The sequence below is a fragment of the Salmo salar genome, chromosome ssa22, assembly GCF_905237065.1.
Source record: "Salmo salar chromosome ssa22, Ssal_v3.1, whole genome shotgun sequence".
NCBI classification, from domain to species: domain Eukaryota; kingdom Metazoa; phylum Chordata; class Actinopteri; order Salmoniformes; family Salmonidae; genus Salmo; species Salmo salar.
In genome coordinates this window covers 3,422,060-3,440,985 of record NC_059463.1, presented here as the reverse complement: position 1 = coordinate 3,440,985, position 18,926 = coordinate 3,422,060, and the positions used below count along the sequence as shown (strand labels likewise).

Here is an 18,926-nt window from a genome sequence, read left to right as displayed (position 1 = left end):
CATGAAGTGTGTCAGTGACTGTAGGAAGCCTGTTTCGGAACATCAAGTTATTTTAATATAAATGTTTTCTTTTTAATTTTGTCCGAAAATGCATCTTCCACTTTCCTCTGTTGGACCTAACTGTTAAATATCAGGAATTCCGTAACAAAATCACTACTGGCTATATCAACAGAGATTGTGAGATATTTTATTTATTTATTTATTTGGGAGCTGTTATGGTGAGTGGACATTCCCCCTTCAGCTCCTGTGAAAAGTTTGGATGTCCGTAAGCCACTCCATAGTCTACATTGTCTTAGGCCTAATATTATATGCTCACGGGCAGCAATTATTGTGGCTGTAACTGTATTTTGACACAGCCTATTTTAAAACAAGTTGTTTTATTAGAATTTACAGTAGGCTTATATCAGTGCAAAATTGTGAATGCTATGTTTCCATATTAAAGCCATGCAATGTTCAACATATTTAGTAAATATGGGATAGGCCTACATTTTATTTTGTTTCTGTAGGCTATTTAACAAACTAGTCTATAACGGACTAAGATTCTAATTGGAGCTGACGACAACGCAATCAGGGTTGGGTAGGTTACTTTCGAAATGTAATCCGTGACAGTTGCCATGGAAAAATATTGCGATACTGATATCTTCCCAGCCCTAGTTACTATACAAAAATATAAATGCAACATGTTGTGTTGGTCCCATGTTTCATCAACTGAAATAAAAGATCCCAGAAATTTTCCATACACACAAAAAACTTATTTCTGTCAGATTTTGTGCCGAAATTTGTTTACATCCCTGTTTGTGAGCATTTTTCCTTTGCCAAGATAATCCATCCACCTGACAGGTGTGGCATAGAAGAAGCTGATTAAACAGTGTGATCTTTACACAGGTGCACCTTGTGTTGGGGACAGTAAAAGGCCACTCTAAAATGTACAGTTTTGTCACACAACATCATTCCACAGATGTTTTGAGGGAGCATGCAATTGGAATGCTGACTGCAGGAATGTCCACCAGAGCTGTTGCCAGATAATTTGATGTTAATTTCTCTACCACAAGTCACCTCCAACCTCATTTTAGAGAATTTGGAAGTATGTCCAACTGGCCTCAACTGCAGATCATGTGTAACCACGCCAGCCCAGGACCTCCACACCCGGCTTCTTCACCTGCGGGATGGTCTGAGATGAGCCACCTGGACAGCTGATAACTGTGGGTTTGCACAACCAAAGAAGAACTGCTCAAACTGTCAGAAACCATCTCAGGGAACCTAATCTGCGTGCTCATCATCCTCACCAGGGTCTTGACCTGACTGCAGTTTGGCGTCGTAACCAGCTTCAGTGGGAAAATTCTCACCTTGGATGGCCATTGGCATGTTGGAGAAGTGTGCACTTCATGGATGAATCCTGGTTTCAACTGTACCGGCAGATGGCAGACAGCCATGGTGTCGTGTGGGCGAGCAGTTTGGTGTGCCCCATGGTGGTGGGGTTATGGTATGGGCAGGCATAAGCTACAGACAACGAACACAATTGCAATTTAATCAATGGCAAATTGAATGCACAGATACCGTGTTGAGATCCTGAGGCTCATTGTCATGCCATTCATCCACCACCATCATCACCTCCTGTTTCAGCATGATAATGCATGGCCCAAGGATCTGTACACAATTCCTGGAAGCTGAAAATGTCCCAGTTCTTCCATGACCTGCATTGATTATGTTTTGGATGCTCTGAATCAGCGTGTACAACAGCGTGTTCCAGTTCCCGCCAGTACCCAGAAACTTCGCACAGCCATTAGTGAGACAATATTCCACAGGCCACAATCAACCGCCTGATCAACTCTATGAGAAGGAGATGTATCGAGCTGCATGAGGCAAATAGTGGTCACACCCGACACTGGTTATTTTTTTATTTTTTTAAGGTGTCTGTGACCAACAGTCGTGAAATCCATAGATTAGGGCCTAATGAATTTATTTAAATTGACTGATTTTCCTTATTAACTGTAACTCAATAAAATCTTTGAAATTGTTGCATTTGTTTTTGTTCAGTGTCATTTATTTAACTATTATGGTAATGTCATTATCATTAGTAGGCTTAGTGTACAGTGGTTCCTCCTTTAAAAGTTGCAAGCTTATGCCATGGGATTTAGAGGTAATTTGTGGTTTAGTACGGTACCCTGTATCACCACTTCATTGCTCCAGACCAGCGCAAGGGGGAGTTAGTAGGACCCAAAAGCATAATCGGTGCTCTAACAATGAATGGGCTACATAAACCTAAATAGAAACTGATAATTGTGCACGACTTCAGTATTACTTACTAAAACTGTTACACTCAGGTTTTTATTTTGTTAGGATTATTATTATTTTGCTCTTACTGTAGGCCACTCTGACTGGTCACGTTGTACAGCGCCTGAGTGGCACAAAGGTCTAAGACACCATAGCAGTGCAAGATGTGTTGCTACAGATGCTGGTTCAATACCCATGCTGGCCTCGACTGGGAGACCCACGAGATGACAAGGTTTTTTTCCCTCTAAAAACAAATTAGTAACAATGTCTCACCCCATGTTCAAGAATGGGCTTTTTCTCGCTCATTTTACATTATTTGAAAACAAAATAATCTCAAATATTTAAGGGCATTGCACTAATAATGGCATTGACTAGGGAAATGTTCCCGCTGTTCTGTTCTTAGTGTCAGTCTGCAGGTTCAAACTAAAACAATGTAACAAATAATGGCATCTTTATGCTTTCATTAATAAAGTAATGATAAATAAACTATTTTGAAAGGCAGATGTTGATTTGGTAATGGATCCATAATGAATTACTATGGGAATAAATATCACTGAATTACAGAAATATCCTCCAATCCTCTATGTAATTATTGGCGGAGAGTCACGTCATATTTTTCGAAATACTGTAGGTCTACCGTAGGCGACATGAGTCTCACTGGTGTTGAGTAATGTGCTGTTACAAGTGGTGTAGGTCTTATTTAATTATAGAGCATATTGAAGTTAGAAGCAATAGGATTTGAAGCAAAAGCCTACAACTATTTTAGCACAGTTTTGCACTGCTCTGAGACAAGCATGGAGGCTGGTCTTGATAAATCAATGAGATTTTTATTTTCACTTAATCTCCGTTTGGGTATTGGTTAGACTAGAATAAAAAAATGTGGGTTCAGAAATGTTATGCTCTTTGTGTAATCTTTTATTTAACTAGGCAAGTCAGTTAAAAACAAATTCTAATTTACAAGGACAGCCTACTACTTCCTTCCCGTCGGGGAATTGAACACCGGTCTCCCGCGTGCCCTGCCCGCACGACATGGGGATTCTTTGGCTAAATAGCCCAGTGCTGTACTGCCGACCGTCATGTTGTACAGCGCCATATATTTTGTGTGTGTATATATATATATACATACATACATACATACACACACACACACACACACACACACACACACACACACACACACACACACACACACACACACACTCAGCAAAAAAAGAAACGTCCTCTCACTGTCAACTGCGTTTATTTTCAGCAAACTTAACATGTGTAAATATTTGTATGAACATGACAATACTCAACAACTGAGACATAAACTGAACAAGTTCCACAGACATTTGACTAATAGAAGTGGAATAATGTGTCACTGAACAAAGGGGGGGGGGGGTCAAAAGTAACAGTCAGTATCTGGTGTGGCCACCAACTGCATTAAGTACTGCAGTGCATCTCCTCCTCATGGACTGCACCAGATTTGCCAGTTCTTGCTGTGAGATGTTACCCCACTCATCCACCAAGGCACCTGCAAGTTCCCGGACATTTCTGGGGGGAATGGTCATAGCCCTCACCCTCCGATCCAACAGGTCTCAGACGTGCTCAATGGGATTGAGATCCGGGCTCTTCGCTGGCCATGGCAGAACATGGACATTCCTGTCTTTCAGGAAATCACACATAGAATGAGCAGTATGGCTGGTGGCATTGTCATGCTGGAGGGTCATGTCAGGATGAGCCTACAGGAAGGGTACCACATGAGGGAGGAGGATGTCTTCCCTGTAATGTACAGCGTTGAGATTGCCTGCACTGACAACAAGCTCAGTCCGATGATGCTGTGACACACTGCCCCAGACCATGACGGACCCTCCACCTCTAAAATCGATCTCGCTCCAGAGTACAGGCCAAGTCTATATTATGGCAAGAACAGCTCAAATAGTTTCTATCATTACTTTTAGACATGGTCAGTCAATCTGGAAAAAATGTAAAATGCAGTCGCAAAAACTATCAAGCGCTATGATGAAACTGGCTCTCATGAGGACTGCCACAGGAAAGAAAGACCCAGAGTCACATCTGCTGCAGAGGATAAGTTCAGTTACCAGCCTCAGAAATTGCAGCCCAAATAAATGCTTCACGGAGTTCAAGTAACGGACACATCTCAACATCAACTGTTAAGAGGAGATTGCGTGAATCAGGCCTTCATGGTCGAATTGCTGCAAAGAAACCACTACTAAAAGGACACCAATATGAAGAAGAGACTTGCTTGCGCTAGAAGAAACATGAGCAATGGACATTAGACCGGTGGAAATCTGTCCTTTGGTCTCATGAGTCCAAATTTGAGATTTTTGGTTCCAACCGCTGTTTCTTTATGAGACGCAGAGTAGGTGAACGGATAATCTCCGCATGTGTGGTTCCCACCATGAAGCATGGAGGACGGGGTGCTTTGCTGGTGACACTGTCTGATTTTATTTAGAATTCAAGGCACACTTAACCAGCATGGCTACCACAGCATTCTGCAGCGATACGCCATCCCATCTGGTTTGTGCTTAGTCCCACTATATAATTTGTTTCTCAACAGGACAATGACCCAAAACACACCTCCATGCTGTGTAAGGGCTATTTGACCAAGAAGGAGAGTGATGGAGTACTGCATCAGACGACCTGGCCTCAAATCACCCGACCTCAACCCAATTGAGATGGTTTGGGATGAGTTGGACCGTAGAGTGACGGAAAATCAGCCAACAAGTACTCAGCATATGTGGGAACTCCTTCAAGACTGTTGGGAAAGCATTCTAGGTGAAGCTGGTTGAGAGAATGCCAAGTGTGTGCAAAGGGTGGCTACTTTGAAGAATCTCAAATTTCTTGTTATTTCATAGTTTTGAAGTATTCAATATTATTCTACAATGTAGAAAATAGTAAAAATGAAGAAAAACCCTTGACTGGTACTATAGCTGATTTGGTTAAAACATATAGCATGTCTCTATATATGGAGAAAAAACATAATTAAAATGTTCAATCGATTGGTCGAGAGAACAGACAAGTCTCTGTCGACCAAGATGTATTTTTTTTGGTCAGGGGCATCCCTAGTGGCAACTTGGAGACACCATGTTAGACCTCGCTCAAACCTTTTTTCCTATCTTGCACCTACTCCAAAATGTCCAGTGTATTTTCAGATTTCGTTATTGACAAATGCTGTGGAAACTACAGTAAATATAAAATACAGTGGTGTAACATAAGTTAAAAAAAATACTTTGAAGTACTACTTAAATTGTGTTTTGGGGTATCTACAGTACTATTTATATTTTTGACAACTTTTAGCCCTCTACGTTCCTAAAGAAAATGAACTTTTTAATTCCCATACATTTTCCCTGGCACCCATTTTCCCTGACACATTTCGAATGCTGAAGGAGGACAGGGAAAATGTCCAATTCACGCACTTATCAAAGAACGCAGTCATCACTACTGCCTTTGATGCTTCATGATGTCTAAGTGTTGGAGTGTGCCCCTAGCTACCTGTGAATAAAACAAATCAGTGTTGCTTAAGATAAGGAATTTGTAATTATTTCTAGCATTTTTGATGCTTAAGTATATTTAAAATCCAATACTTTTACTCAAGTAGTATTTTACTGGGTGACTTTTACTTGTCATTTTCTTTTAAGATATCTTTATTTTACTTGGGTACTTTTTCCACCACTGGTAAAATGCACAAAATCAAGTCTGTTTGGATTCAAGTCTTGTCAGGTGAGCTTTTGTCCTCACCTTTTGATCTAACAATCTCCTAAATGTTCTCTTTCAATTGCTACTATGGTCATACATAATGCTTTTTATAGTTATTCTGTTAGAAACATTACATTTGACCATATCCATATAGGCCTATTTCTACGAGTGTAAAGGGTTAAAGGTGTCATATTTACAGTCAAACTAAATCAAGCATTTGACTGTTTCCTCAACCCAAGCCGGCATGGCGACAGTGAAACTGATGTTAGTACGAAAACATGTGAAAGTGGCGTTGGGAACATGTGACTGCGGTGACGGCCACTCCACTGGCACCCCCCCTTGGTCCTGTAGTCCTGAGTTATTGGTGTGTACGTTGTCTAGGGCCTGACCTACTCCTGCCTGCTTGCATTAAAGGTGTCCTCGCATCACTGCACACAGAGACAGGGCCCTGCCCTAGGGCCATGCCACAGGTTGCAGTTAGCTAGCTTACATTACAGGCACTGCCAGGAATTTATGAGACAAGGGGTGACTTTTCAAGAGGGGGAAAAAAAAGATACTGTTTCTCTGAGCTCGCAGGGATTTCAAGAGCGTAGTCGAGCTCTTGAAAGGTAGAGGAAATGAGAGACTGGGAGAAAAGGCATTGCAAAGAAAACAGGTTTGTTAATCAAGTGGGCCAGAGCTGTTAAATCACAGGTGCAGCACATAAAACCTGGCCATGCCTGATGACACACAAGAGGAGAGGTAATCGCAGGCCGTCGGCCCCTTCCCCAGCGACGAAGTCACGTACAGTGGTGGCTCACTGCACTGGCATTGCCACTGCATCGTTAGATACACTAGTTACTTTCATCAAATGCTCCTTCCATGAGCTCAAGACACTTAATTAAAGATGCAATATGTAACTTTTTGGGTGTAAGTTCTGTGTGTGTGCGATTTCTATACTTCCCATTTAAGTTTTATTTTTGCGTCTTTTACTTTCAGTTTGAAAATAAAATATTTCTGGTTATTGAAAAGGTATTTCATAGCGGTTTGGATGGGGGAAATTAGGTAAAATCATGAAGTCAGTGATCTTCAGGTCAGAAAGTCAGACCTCTAGAAAGAGGCCAGTGATTCCGAGTTGGATGACCCTACAAATGTACTTTTCCCAGTCAGAGCTCGTTAATGGCACGCTAATTACAGGAAATAGCTTACGGTTGTGAGTGTGACGAAATAAAAGCAGGGCATTCTACCTGAGAATGGTTGTACTTGGACTGTCTCGTTTGCCTATAGTTATCATCATTTGACTTTGGTGCAGGTCATGTTGTTCTTCACATTACCATCTCTGGTAAACACACACTATATCAAATAAAATCAAAGTTTATTTGTCACATGCACAGGATACAGAAGGTGTAAACGGTTCAGTGAAATGGTTACTTGCATAGTGGAGTCATTTTTTAGACATGTTGCTAGCTAGCTAAACAATTAGCCATAATACCAACTCATAACATTAGTACCATGCATGAATCTGTAGGTAGCTAAAGCTAACCAACTAGGTTCAATGTTAGCTAGCAATGCAAATGTATTCCTGAGATAGAAATAATATTACTACACAGATCATACACAACATTAGCTAGCTAGCTAACAGTATGCTTTAACTGGCACTGAAAACAATTTCTGACAAAATTCGAAACATATATCTGAAAATGTAGCTTGCTAAACTCTTACCCGTATACATGGATGAACGCTTCTCCCTCTGTCATATATGCCATAGTTGCCGTTAGTTTGAAGATGTAATCCGGAGACAGGTGTTTTATACAACAGCCTTCTGACTCTTTTCAACTCCCTCGGTTAAAAAATTATTCCGTGACAACATGCCGTTTCTTCCCCATCACTGTCATCAGAAGACTCTACAATGTCTGGTTCAGTTAAAATGTCAGGGATTTCCTCATCTGATTCATTTGCAGTGTCCGAGAGAGTCAGCATGGCACGATTGTCCTACAGAAAGTCATCATCACAACCTTTTTTCCCTCTGATCTTGACTTTGTCGATAACACGTAAAATTCAGGGCAGCAACATTGAGAGCAGTAGCAACACTTTTGCAGTTCTTCAAATCTTTCTAAAGCTGTGGTAGAAAGGATTATCGACATACTGAGCAGCTCATGTTATAGACTGACGCGTGGTACACCAATCTGAACTCATCTCTCTCAGCATGTCCAGCCCATCCATTATCTCAGCCAATCATGTCCAGCGGGAAGATTCATGCCATTTTTCGTGGCTAAAAGAACTAGGCTTGTAATTTAACAATTGTATTTACAGATGGCATACTAGTTTGTTATTAAGGCACATGAAAGTTCACATGTTCCGGAAGACATTTCTGCAAAAAAAAACATATTTTTGATTTAAATAATAAAATGCCTCTCCTGTGAAGTAGTGACGTGCGACATATGCCTAGCTTCTTGAAACGGGTCACAATTTACAGCACTTGAGTTTTCGTCCAACACAAAATACTATGTTGAGAAAAATACTTGTTTTGGTTCACCATTTCAACGTTCCACAAACTATCATTGACTATTCAGTACATAATAAAAATATGAAGCATCAGTTTGCCTCTGTAATGATGTCCTTGTGCCAGTCTTAATGGTGCTTTCTTTGTCTTGATCTGTGCTTGTTCCACACAGATGCAGTTTATCGATGCTCTGGACGGGGAGGACCTCCTGCTGACTGGGGAGGTCAATTGGCGCCCCCTTCTGGAGGATAATGCACAGAGCATCCTGAAGGTCCCCACGCCCACCTACAACGACGCTGGGCTCTAAGACGCCCACCCCCATCACCCTGCTCCACCTCCTTCTCTACCCATACTCCTCTGTGTCCAGAAACACTGTACTCTAGGCAGGATAGCCATGCAGGGACTCACACCTGATCTACACAACATACACCCTCTCTCTCCCTTCACCTCCCCTACCCACCCTCCAAAACAACCCCCTAACCAGTGTCCCATCAACCAACCAACTGACTGGCAGGGAATACCATCCACCGCCATTTCCTATAAGTTTTGAGAGTAAGAAGATGCCGGCTTGTTGCACTTCATTTAAAAAATGATACAGAAATCCTTTCTAGTTAACTATTTTTTTTTTCTGATGCCATAATATTTATAAGCGTTCTTTTATAGCCTTTGCGGTTACATGCCCCGCTGTCTAAGTTTTTCTGGTGCAGCGGTTCCGTCTTCCAGTGCTCTCAGAACGTTATGGGAAACATATACATGTTGCCTGGCGAGTCATCAATGTATAAAATGGGACTTTTGCCCTAATTGAAATAAGTCTCAAAGGAATCTTTGTTTTTCTTTTTGTTTGTATGAATCCTCCTTCAAAATAAATCTGTAAACCAGTAATGAAATGCCTGATGAATGTAGCCCAGTTTTGCATAACAGGTGTGCTAGTTGATACATGTTTGTCAGTTGCTCTCAGCCAATTGCTTTAGGTCTTTGACAATGAATGGAGCCTTCTCCATGGAAACGGTGGTGTTGGGTTTCCCTCTGACTGACAGATCGCTGTCTCGTTGGTCCACAAGGGGCTCTGGGAGAGGGAAAGAGTCTACTGGGGGCTGTGTGTGTGAGAACAGGTCTAAAAGGTGTTTAAGAAAGGGATGTTTTGTGCTCTGGTCTGGAGAAGAGACATAGATACAGACTCCTCTCAGGAATAACAGTTGTCCAATTGCAAATGAATTACAGAGGCCCCACCATGTGGCCCTTTTTTGTTAAATTCATCTGAAAGAATTTGAAATGGTACATATTTTCTGGGGCTGTATGTTTCCTTTTTTACACCTTTGGTTTGGAATGTGTGAGAGTGTCTGGCCATCCGTGTGGCTGTTCAGCTGACTGTCTGTGACTGTGAGGGAGGGAGTGGGCCCTTTTAGGTCCCACCTCCTGCATTTGTTTTAGGGCTTCTCTCAGTTCTCTCATTCAGTGAAATCACCCCATCCATTCAGTCTTTCACCTATGCTTTGAACACTCATATGGGAGATGTATGTCACATTTCCCATGAAAGTTTAGAAAACGCATTTAATGAAAGACAACAATCCAAAACTAGCGATGGGGGAATGAATAAACATGCTATTGGTCATTTTATGATGCTTGAAAGTGATATAAACAAAGATGGAGTCACCATTGTTCACTTAAGCCACAGGTCTATATAAAAAGGACTTTATATACGGTTGTTAGTGGTTAGTACTACATAGTCATATGATCCTGTTTGGTGTACCTTTCTAGGCCATGTCTACTTGCTCTGCGGGCAGCCAGGCGCTGACCTATGCTGCTAACAGAGAGAGATCATGTGCAGGTTTACAGCACGGTGGTTTTAGAGCAGTCATCAGGACAGCAGTAAAACTAACGCAGTCTTCCTGTGTGAAATTATCCTTCAGGTCTGTCACCTGGTGTTTACTTACTACACCATGACCCACACAGCCTGCTCACATGACCAGGCAGGCTTCAGTGTGCCACTTCTGTTGTTACGTCTTCCAGTACTGTGACCCTTTTGCGTTCAGATCATTGTCACCCCATTTCCTCTACTTATTTGTGTTCAGATCAGTCACCCCATTTCCTCTACTTGTTTGCGTTCAGATCACTGTCACCCCATTTCCTCTACTTGTTTGTGTTCAGATCGGTGCTCCACCTTTGGTACAAAGATTATTTTGTGATCTGAATAGTGCTGCGGTAATCTTATCAAAGATGACCTTTGAGTTTTCTTGACCTTGTGATTTCAACCAGGAAAAATTCAGGGCTCTAACCAACACCACTATATTTCCAGTTTGGGTGAAAGTTGAGGGAAGCCTTAGTGAATATTCCCAGTGAATTGTTGGATGAGAAAGTTATTCTCCTGTTGTGAAACAAACGTGGTATTTGCCCGTAGTTTAAGTAAAGTAGTCTCATCTATGTCTCAGAGATATACAGTGTAACGCCCAACCTTCCCCCAAACTATATTTAACAACCTACCCAAAATATTAAATCTCAAACAGACTTTAAACAGGAAATGGCAAACTCAAGTCGGCTTAGTCAGTGTTCCCATGGTACTAAACTGTAAATGTCCCGAGGCCCAGACCAGAGAGTGACAAACAGCGTCTTGGAAAAGGTTGACGTTAAGCTGTTGAGAGCAATGTTGTCAGGCTGCAATTTATTACCATGAGCTGGATGGAGGCCCTGGCACCGCAGCAGGGAGTCAACTGGTTCAAACACTGCACAGTTTTTTTCCTATTTGTTTTCTTCATGAGTGTCCTGGAGGAGCACTCACCCTCCTGCTGTGTTAAGGGAGTGTTTAGTGCATGCCTATGGGTGGAGGAGGTTTGACGTCACAAACCCAGTAGTATCACGGCTAAGCTCGCTTCAGGTGATATGCATAATCTCTAGGTGTAAGCAGTACTGTCAGTAACTTGAATGCAGAACTTGTTTCCTCCCTAAGGAGATAATGTGGTATGTTGATTTAGCTTAGCTCAGAAAACATGAGGGTTGTGGCCCACGTTGATTTCAGAGAAATTGTTTTAATTGGGATGTCATATAATCAATCAAAAATGACACTCCAAATTGCTCAGTGAAAATCTGAGATGGCCCTTCCAATTTGAATTTACTTATGCTCTCAATTTTGCAGGGATAAACATCTGTATGGCATTTCCATTGTATTAATAAAATTAGGTCATTTTAAGCATTTGTACTCTTAAGTCTCTACCCGGTACAGCCAGAAGAGGACTGGCCACCCATCGGAGCCTGGTTCCTCTAGGTTTTTTCCTAGGTTCCTGCCTTCTTGGGAGTTTTCCCCTACAGCAACCTTTCGGTTACTGGCTACCCCTTGGCTACCGGCCGCCCCTCTTTGTGACGACTGCTAATGAAAAAAAAGCTTTATAAAATGCGTTGGATTGATTTGCCGTAAATATATCATCGAGATATGTTAGGTTTGTACGGTGAGAGAGTTTGTACAGTGAGAGACAGAATAACAACAAAAAAATCCAGAAAAACGCATGTCAAAAAATGTTTAAATTATTAGCATTTTAATGAGGGAAATAAGTATTTGACCCCCTCTCAATCAGAAAGATTTCTGGCTCCCAGGTGTCTTTTTTATACAGGTAACGAGCTGAGATTAGGAGCACACTCTTAAAGGGAGTGCTCCTAATCTCAGCTTGTTACCTGTATAAAAGACACCTGTCCACAGAAGCAAGAAATCAGATTCCAAACTCTCCACCATGGCCAAGACCAAAGACCTCTCCAAGGATGTCAGGGACAAGATAGACCTACACAAGGCTGGAATGGGCTACAAGACCATCGCCAAGCAGCTTGGTGAGAAGGTGACAACAGTTGGTGCGATTATTCGCAAATGGAAGAAACACAAAAGAACTGTGAATCTCCCTCGGCCTGGGGCTCTATGCAAGATCTCACCTCGTGGAGTTGCAATGATCATGAGAACGGTGAGGAATCAGCCCAGCACTACGCGGGAGGATCTTGTCAATGATCTCAAGGCAGCTGGGACCATAGTCACCAAGAAAACAATTGGTAACACACTACGCCGTGAAGGACTGAAATCCTGCAGCGCCCGCAAGGTCCCCCTGCTCAAGAAAGCACATATACATGCCCGTCTGAAGTTTGCCAATGAACATCTGATTCTAAGGACAACTGGGTGAAAGTGTTGTGGTCAGATGAGACCAAAATGGAGCTCTTTGGCATCAACTCAACTCGCCGTGTTTGGAGGAGGAGGAATGCTGCCTATGACCCCAAGAACACCATCCCCACCGTCAAACATGGAGGTGGAAAGATTACGCTTTGGGGGTGTTTTTCTGCTAAGGGGAAAGGACAACTTCACCGCATCAAAGGGACGATGGACGGGGCCATGTACCGTCAAATCTTTGGTGAGAACCTCCTTCCCTCAGCCAGGGCATTGAAAATGGGCCGTGGATGGGTATTCCAGCATGACAATGACCCAAAACACACGGCCAAGGCAACAAAGGAGTGGCTCAAGAAGAAGCACATTAAGGTCCTGGAGTGGCCTAGCTAGTCTCCAGACCTTAATTCCATAGAGCATCTGTGGAGGGAGCTGAAGGTTCGAGTTGCTAAACGTCAGCCTCGAAACCTTAATGACTTGGAGAAGATCTGCAAAGAGGAGTGGGACAAAATCCCTCCTGAGATGTGTGCAAACCTGGTGGCCAACTACAAGAAACGTCTGACCTCTGTGATTGACAACAAGGGTTTTGCCACCAAGTACAAAGTCATGTTTTGCAGAGGGGTCAAATACTTATATTCCTCATTAAAATGCAAATCATTTTATAACATTTTTGACATGCGTTTTTCTGGATTTTTTTGTTATTCTGTCTCTCACTGTTCAAATAAACCTACCATTAAAATTATAGACTGATCATTTCTTTGTCAGTGGGCAAACGTACAAAATCAGCAGGGGATCAAATACTTTTTTCCCTCACTGTAACTTTGTACGTGAGGCTATCATGAAAAGGACTACAGAGTAAGCCAAGCACTTCTTAATTGTTGTGCTATATCCTTTCATTTAAGAACCCGAACCTCTATCTGCTACTGTCAATCTAACTACAATTTATTCAGCCAGTCTTTACAGGCAATTCCCAGGAGGTTAAACATGATCTAGGAGAACTGGATTAGCAGTGTGAGAGCAGCTAGCTTAGAAGGTTATCTGATGAAACGTTCCATGTTAGAGTACATTTTTTTTAGATCCAATACTTAGTCAAGACTACAGTAGGATTGTAGCATAACCTAGACCTGTCTTGTGAGCCCTAAACGCATGCACGTGGATGCAGCTTGGTTTGATAAATAGACAGGGAAATAAGTGCTACGTTTTTTTTTCGGACTGAATCAAGTTGGAATGTTTTCCCTAGCTGAGAGAAGAAGAAAAAATAAGAAAAAATGCTTAGGACTGACACATCTTACCGAATATGTATAGTATGCAAACCCTACAGCATGTGCTACAGTACCCTTATATGTTTGATGGTTTTATTAGCAAAAGTATTTCTCCACAGAGAATGAATTCATTAGGAGAGTGTAGGCCTTGTGTCATATGGGGCATCCTTGACTTGTATCAACTTTTGCTGAGCGGTTGCTGGGACAAGTTCATTTTAATCAAATCGAATTTTGCAAATTTGTACTTGCCCTCCCTGCAGGGCTGTGGCTGTCATTTCCATTTAGAATGTAACTCCTGTTATTTAAGCATTACTTCAGCACCTCTTAGCACCACCCTTCACAAACAATCAGATCAAAACCATTATTTGAGTTCTCCATCCTGAAACATCAGAAAAGCTAAGGAAGAAGGTGCCAAAGATGCCAGATGTCTGGGTAGTTCAACAATTCAATGGTAGTGCGCCGTCTTCCATTTTTTTGTATTTACTGGAATAATGGGTGGTGGCATATTACTATTGGTGGGATGTCAATGTATTATTATGATTACCATTTCACCTATTTGAAAGGTCCAATTGGTATTTCTGAGAATATATGTCCACTCAAACTCAGCAAGATAATCCTGCTGTGTATTATTGATTGTGATTTCAAAATGATCCGTTGAAAAGAAGTTGAGGTCCCATATCTAAAAAGGGAATATCTGTTTACTATTTTGCTGGTCCCAAAAGTGATTGGAGCAGCAAAGCAGTGAGCGAACATGATATTTTTCTGTTTATTGGACCTTCTTTTTGTCCAGCTCCTGTTATTATTGTGGATGTGCGTAAAACCCCCTCCATTCATTATTTCTATATCTGTTAAAATAATGTGCTATTCACAACACATGTGTTTGCTGTTGTATCACGATGAGCTGTGCCACCACTATGGGCAGCGGTGTAGCTTCCTCATTGTCTAAATATATTTTATATAACACCATTGATGAACACTATAGACACTGAAATTACAGCCTGAAGCTATTACATAAGTCAGTCAGGAACTCCTGTATCATTGCTTTTTGCACATTATGGAATACTTTATGTAGCTGTTTTCCTGGAGAATAATGTTAAGGTTCTCAACATGTTTCCCTTTGCTCCACCTGAGTTGAAAGAACCTGGTTAAACCTGATTTGTTAGTTTTGTAAAGAACAGACTGTAGTTGCAGTGGTAATAGTAGTGCAAACTGATGGCAAATCCTGTCTCGTGATAATGGGTGGCTAGAGAAAGAACACATCTAAGCTGTTTTGACAGCTTTAAGATTAGCAGATATGAATGTGATCAACAAGAATAACCCAACTTGTACTGTTAACACTTCAGTGACTGACGATTAGTTGATTCGGAGATAAGTTATTGTAGATAAGGGCTTGATGTCAGGCATTGCATGTATGATATCAACCAGGTATAATATTGCTTAACATGAAATAGTAACTACAACCATGGGTATTGATTACCTCTACACCCTGCGCATCACTTCATAATGGAGTACCCCATCCTGTGCCTTCAGTTACTAGTTTTGAGCTTTTGTGGGAAGAAAGTTTCCACCATGGGTGGGCCTACATCTGTCTTACCCCAGTAAGGATCTCTTCAGTGAATGTGATCAAAAGTATTAAACGCTGATCAGTTTAATTTTTAAATATCCTTCTTTTGAAATGGAACCTTACATTATGGAAAGTTCAATCATTATTTTTTTATTAATCAATTTGACCTGAAAGATAAAGGAAATACAAAGCAAAAGACAAAAATAAAATATCTGAGCCTTAGATGTGAAGATGTAGGCTACTTATTTCCTTCCTGTTGAGGACTTTTAATTCGAGTGTGGATGCTTTTTTTAAATATAATTTGCCTTGTGGCCTTTTATATGCAAGATGACATGTAAATTAAATTCTACAATGTCATGCACTCTTCCCTAGTTCGTATATTTACTATTCAGTCAGTGGCAGTGCAGCCATAGCCAAACTGGTATGATATGAGTGCCTGATCAAGCAAGCCTATTAGATCTAAATGCTTACATTGCTAGAAGGCCAAATACTAGATGTAACATAGTAAAGGTAAATCCGAGGCACTCAAATTAGTATGATATGTTATATTTGGTATGGTAATATAAGTCAAAAGTAGGGTGGGTGGAGCTCATCTTGGTCAACTTTAGCATTTTAGATAATTAGCATATTTTCAACTACTTAATACTTTTTACCTACTTTGCAACTACTTAGCATGTTGCCTAATCCTTCTCCTAACCTTAACCCTGTTAGCTAACCCTTCCCCTAACCTAACTTTAACCCTTTTAGCTAAAACATCCCCTAACCATAACCCTTTAACCTTACTCCTAACCGTAACCCTAACCCCTAGCCTAGCTAATGTTAGCCAGCTATCTAACGTTAGCCACCTAACTAGAATTCGTAATGTATCATACGTTTTGCAAATTTGTAACATATAATACGAATTGTAAATAGTAACATATCATACGAAATGAGTGATGGCATCCACAAATGAATACATCCAGAATAATATGAAATGCTCTGAGACCAGGTTGAAAATAGAGGTAAATTACTACCAGATAGGCTTGCCTTGTGGACCTGTTTGTCAAATTTAGGTGGACACACAACTCAGAAGCCATATCTTTGACACTGCTTGAGACCCATTTGCCTATTACATACAAAATTGGGTAGGCCTATAAACAATGTATAATAGGCCTACATTGCCTACTTATAACCTATGTAATAAAATAAAGGTGACATCAGGTATAGGTTTGTAACAGCGTACTAGGAGAAGTTGCAGCCATGCATTCGTTTGTTCTATGCAGACTACAAAAAAAACTAAAACAATGGAGTGCTAATCCTACATTGTCACTTAATAACTTTATCCCACTCACGGGGAGGGGTGGAATTGAGAGAGCTCTCAGCCGAATTGAGGTGGAACATTAGACTGTGTAGAGCCCTTAATCTAACGTAGCAGGCATAAAGGCCTCCCTGAAACGCAATACCACCAATGTTACATATATATACACTACCGTTCAAAAGTTTGGGGTCACTTAGAAATGTCCTTGTTTTTGAAAGAAAAGCAATTTTTTTGTCCGTGTAAAATAGCGTTTAAATTGATCAGAAATACAGTGTAGACATTGTTAATGTTGTAAAGGACTATTGTAGCTGGAAACAGCAGATTATTATTTTTTTTTTTTAATGGAATATCTACATAGGCGTACAGAGGCCCATTATCAGCAACCATCACTCGTGTTCCAATGGCACGTTGTGTTAGCTAATCCAAGTTTATCATTTTAAAAGGCTAATTGATCATTAGAAAACCCTTTTGCAAAAAAATAGTACCCGCAAAACACCAGTCTCAACGTCAACAGTGAAGAGGCGACTCTGAAAAAGCCATATCTCAGACTGGCCAATAAAAAGAAAAGATTAAGATGGGCAAAAGAACACAGACACTGGACAGAGGAATTCTGCCTAGAAGGCCAGCATCCCGGAGTCGCCTCTTCACTGTTGACATTGAGACTGGTGTTTTGCGGGTACTATTTTTTGCAAAAGGGTTTTCTAAAAGGGTCCCCCCCCCCCATCATCATCAATCTACACACAATACCCCATAATGACAAAGAAAAAACAGGTTTTCAGAATTTTGGGAGAAAGTATTAAAAATAATAAACTGACATCACATTTACATATGTGTTCAGACCCTGTACTCAGTACTTTCTTGAAGCACCTTTGGCAGCAATTACAGCCTCGAGTCTTCTTGGGTATGACCCTACAGAGCAGCTCACAGATCACTGCACCTGTACATAGCCCATCTATAAATAGCCCAAACTACCACCTCATCCCCTACTGTATTTATTTATTTTATTTATTTATCTTGCTCCTTTGCACCCCAGTATTTCTACTTTGCACATTCATCTACTGCAAATCGACCATTCCAGTGTTTTAATTGCTATATTGTATTTACTTTGCCACCATGGCCTATTTATTGCCCTACCTCCCTTCTCACCTCATTTGCTCACATTGTATATAGACTTGTTTTTCTACTGTATTATTGACTGTATGTAACTCTGTGTTGTTGTATGTGTCGAACTGCTTTGCTTTATCTTGGCCAGGTCGCAGTTGTAAATGAGAACTTGTTCTCAACTTGCCTACCTGGTTAAATAAAGGTGAAATTAAAATAAAATAAAATAAAAAGCTTGGCACACCTGTATTTGGGGAGTGTCTCACATTCTCCTCTGCAGATCCTCTCAAGCTCTGTCAGGTTGCTGCAGAGCTATTTTCAGGTCTCTCTAAAGATGTTAGATCGGGTTCAGGTCCGGGCTCTGGCTGGGCCACTCAAGGACATTGAGAGACTTGTCCCGAAGCCACTCCTGCATTGACTTGGCTGTGTGCTTAGGGTCATTGTCCTGTTGGAAGGTGAACCTTTGCCCTCAGTCTGAGGTCCTGACTGCTCTGGAGCAGGTTTTCATCAAGGACCTCTCTGTACTTGCTCCATTCATCTTTTCCTCGATCCTGACTAGTCTCCCAGTCCCTGCCGCTGAAAAACATCCCACAGCATGATGCTGCCACCACCATACTTCACTATAGGGATGGTGCCAGGTTCCCTACAGACGTGATGCTCAGCATTCAGGCTGAATAGTTCAATCTTGGTTTCATCAGACCAGATAATCTTGTTTCTCATGGTCTGAGAGTCTTTAGGTGCCTTTTGGCAAACTCCAAGTGGGCTGTCATGTGCCTTTTTACTGAGGAGTGGCTTCCGTCTGGTCACTCTACCATAAAGGCCTGATTGGTGGAGTGCTGCAGAAATGTTTTGATACCCTTCCCCAGATCTGTGCCTCGACACAATCCTGTCTACACACAATTCCTTCAAACTCATGGCTTGGTTTTTGCACTGACATGCACTGTCAACTGTGGGACCTGATATAGACAGTTGTGTGCCTTTCCAAATCATGTCCAATCAATTGAATTTACCACAGGTCGACTCCAAGTTGTAGAAACATCTCAAGGATGATCAATGGAAACAGGATGCACCTGAGCTCAATTTTGAGTCTCATAGTGTCTGAATAGTTATGTAAA

At 41.3% G+C, this 18,926-nt stretch overlaps 1 protein-coding gene across 1 annotated transcript in view; it reads left to right on the top strand.

The window, feature by feature from the left end:
- uqcc1 (ubiquinol-cytochrome c reductase complex assembly factor 1) overlaps positions 1 to 9,337 on the top strand; it is a 40,575-nt gene extending 31,238 nt beyond the window's left edge. Inside the window, exon 9 of the mRNA XM_014165899.2 lies at positions 8,628 to 9,337. Within this exon, the coding sequence (XP_014021374.2) occupies positions 8,628 to 8,762 (135 nt within the window). The 3' untranslated portion in view covers positions 8,763 to 9,337. The remainder of the gene's footprint in view (positions 1 to 8,627) is intronic.
- Positions 9,338 to 18,926: the final 9,589 nt, after the last annotated feature.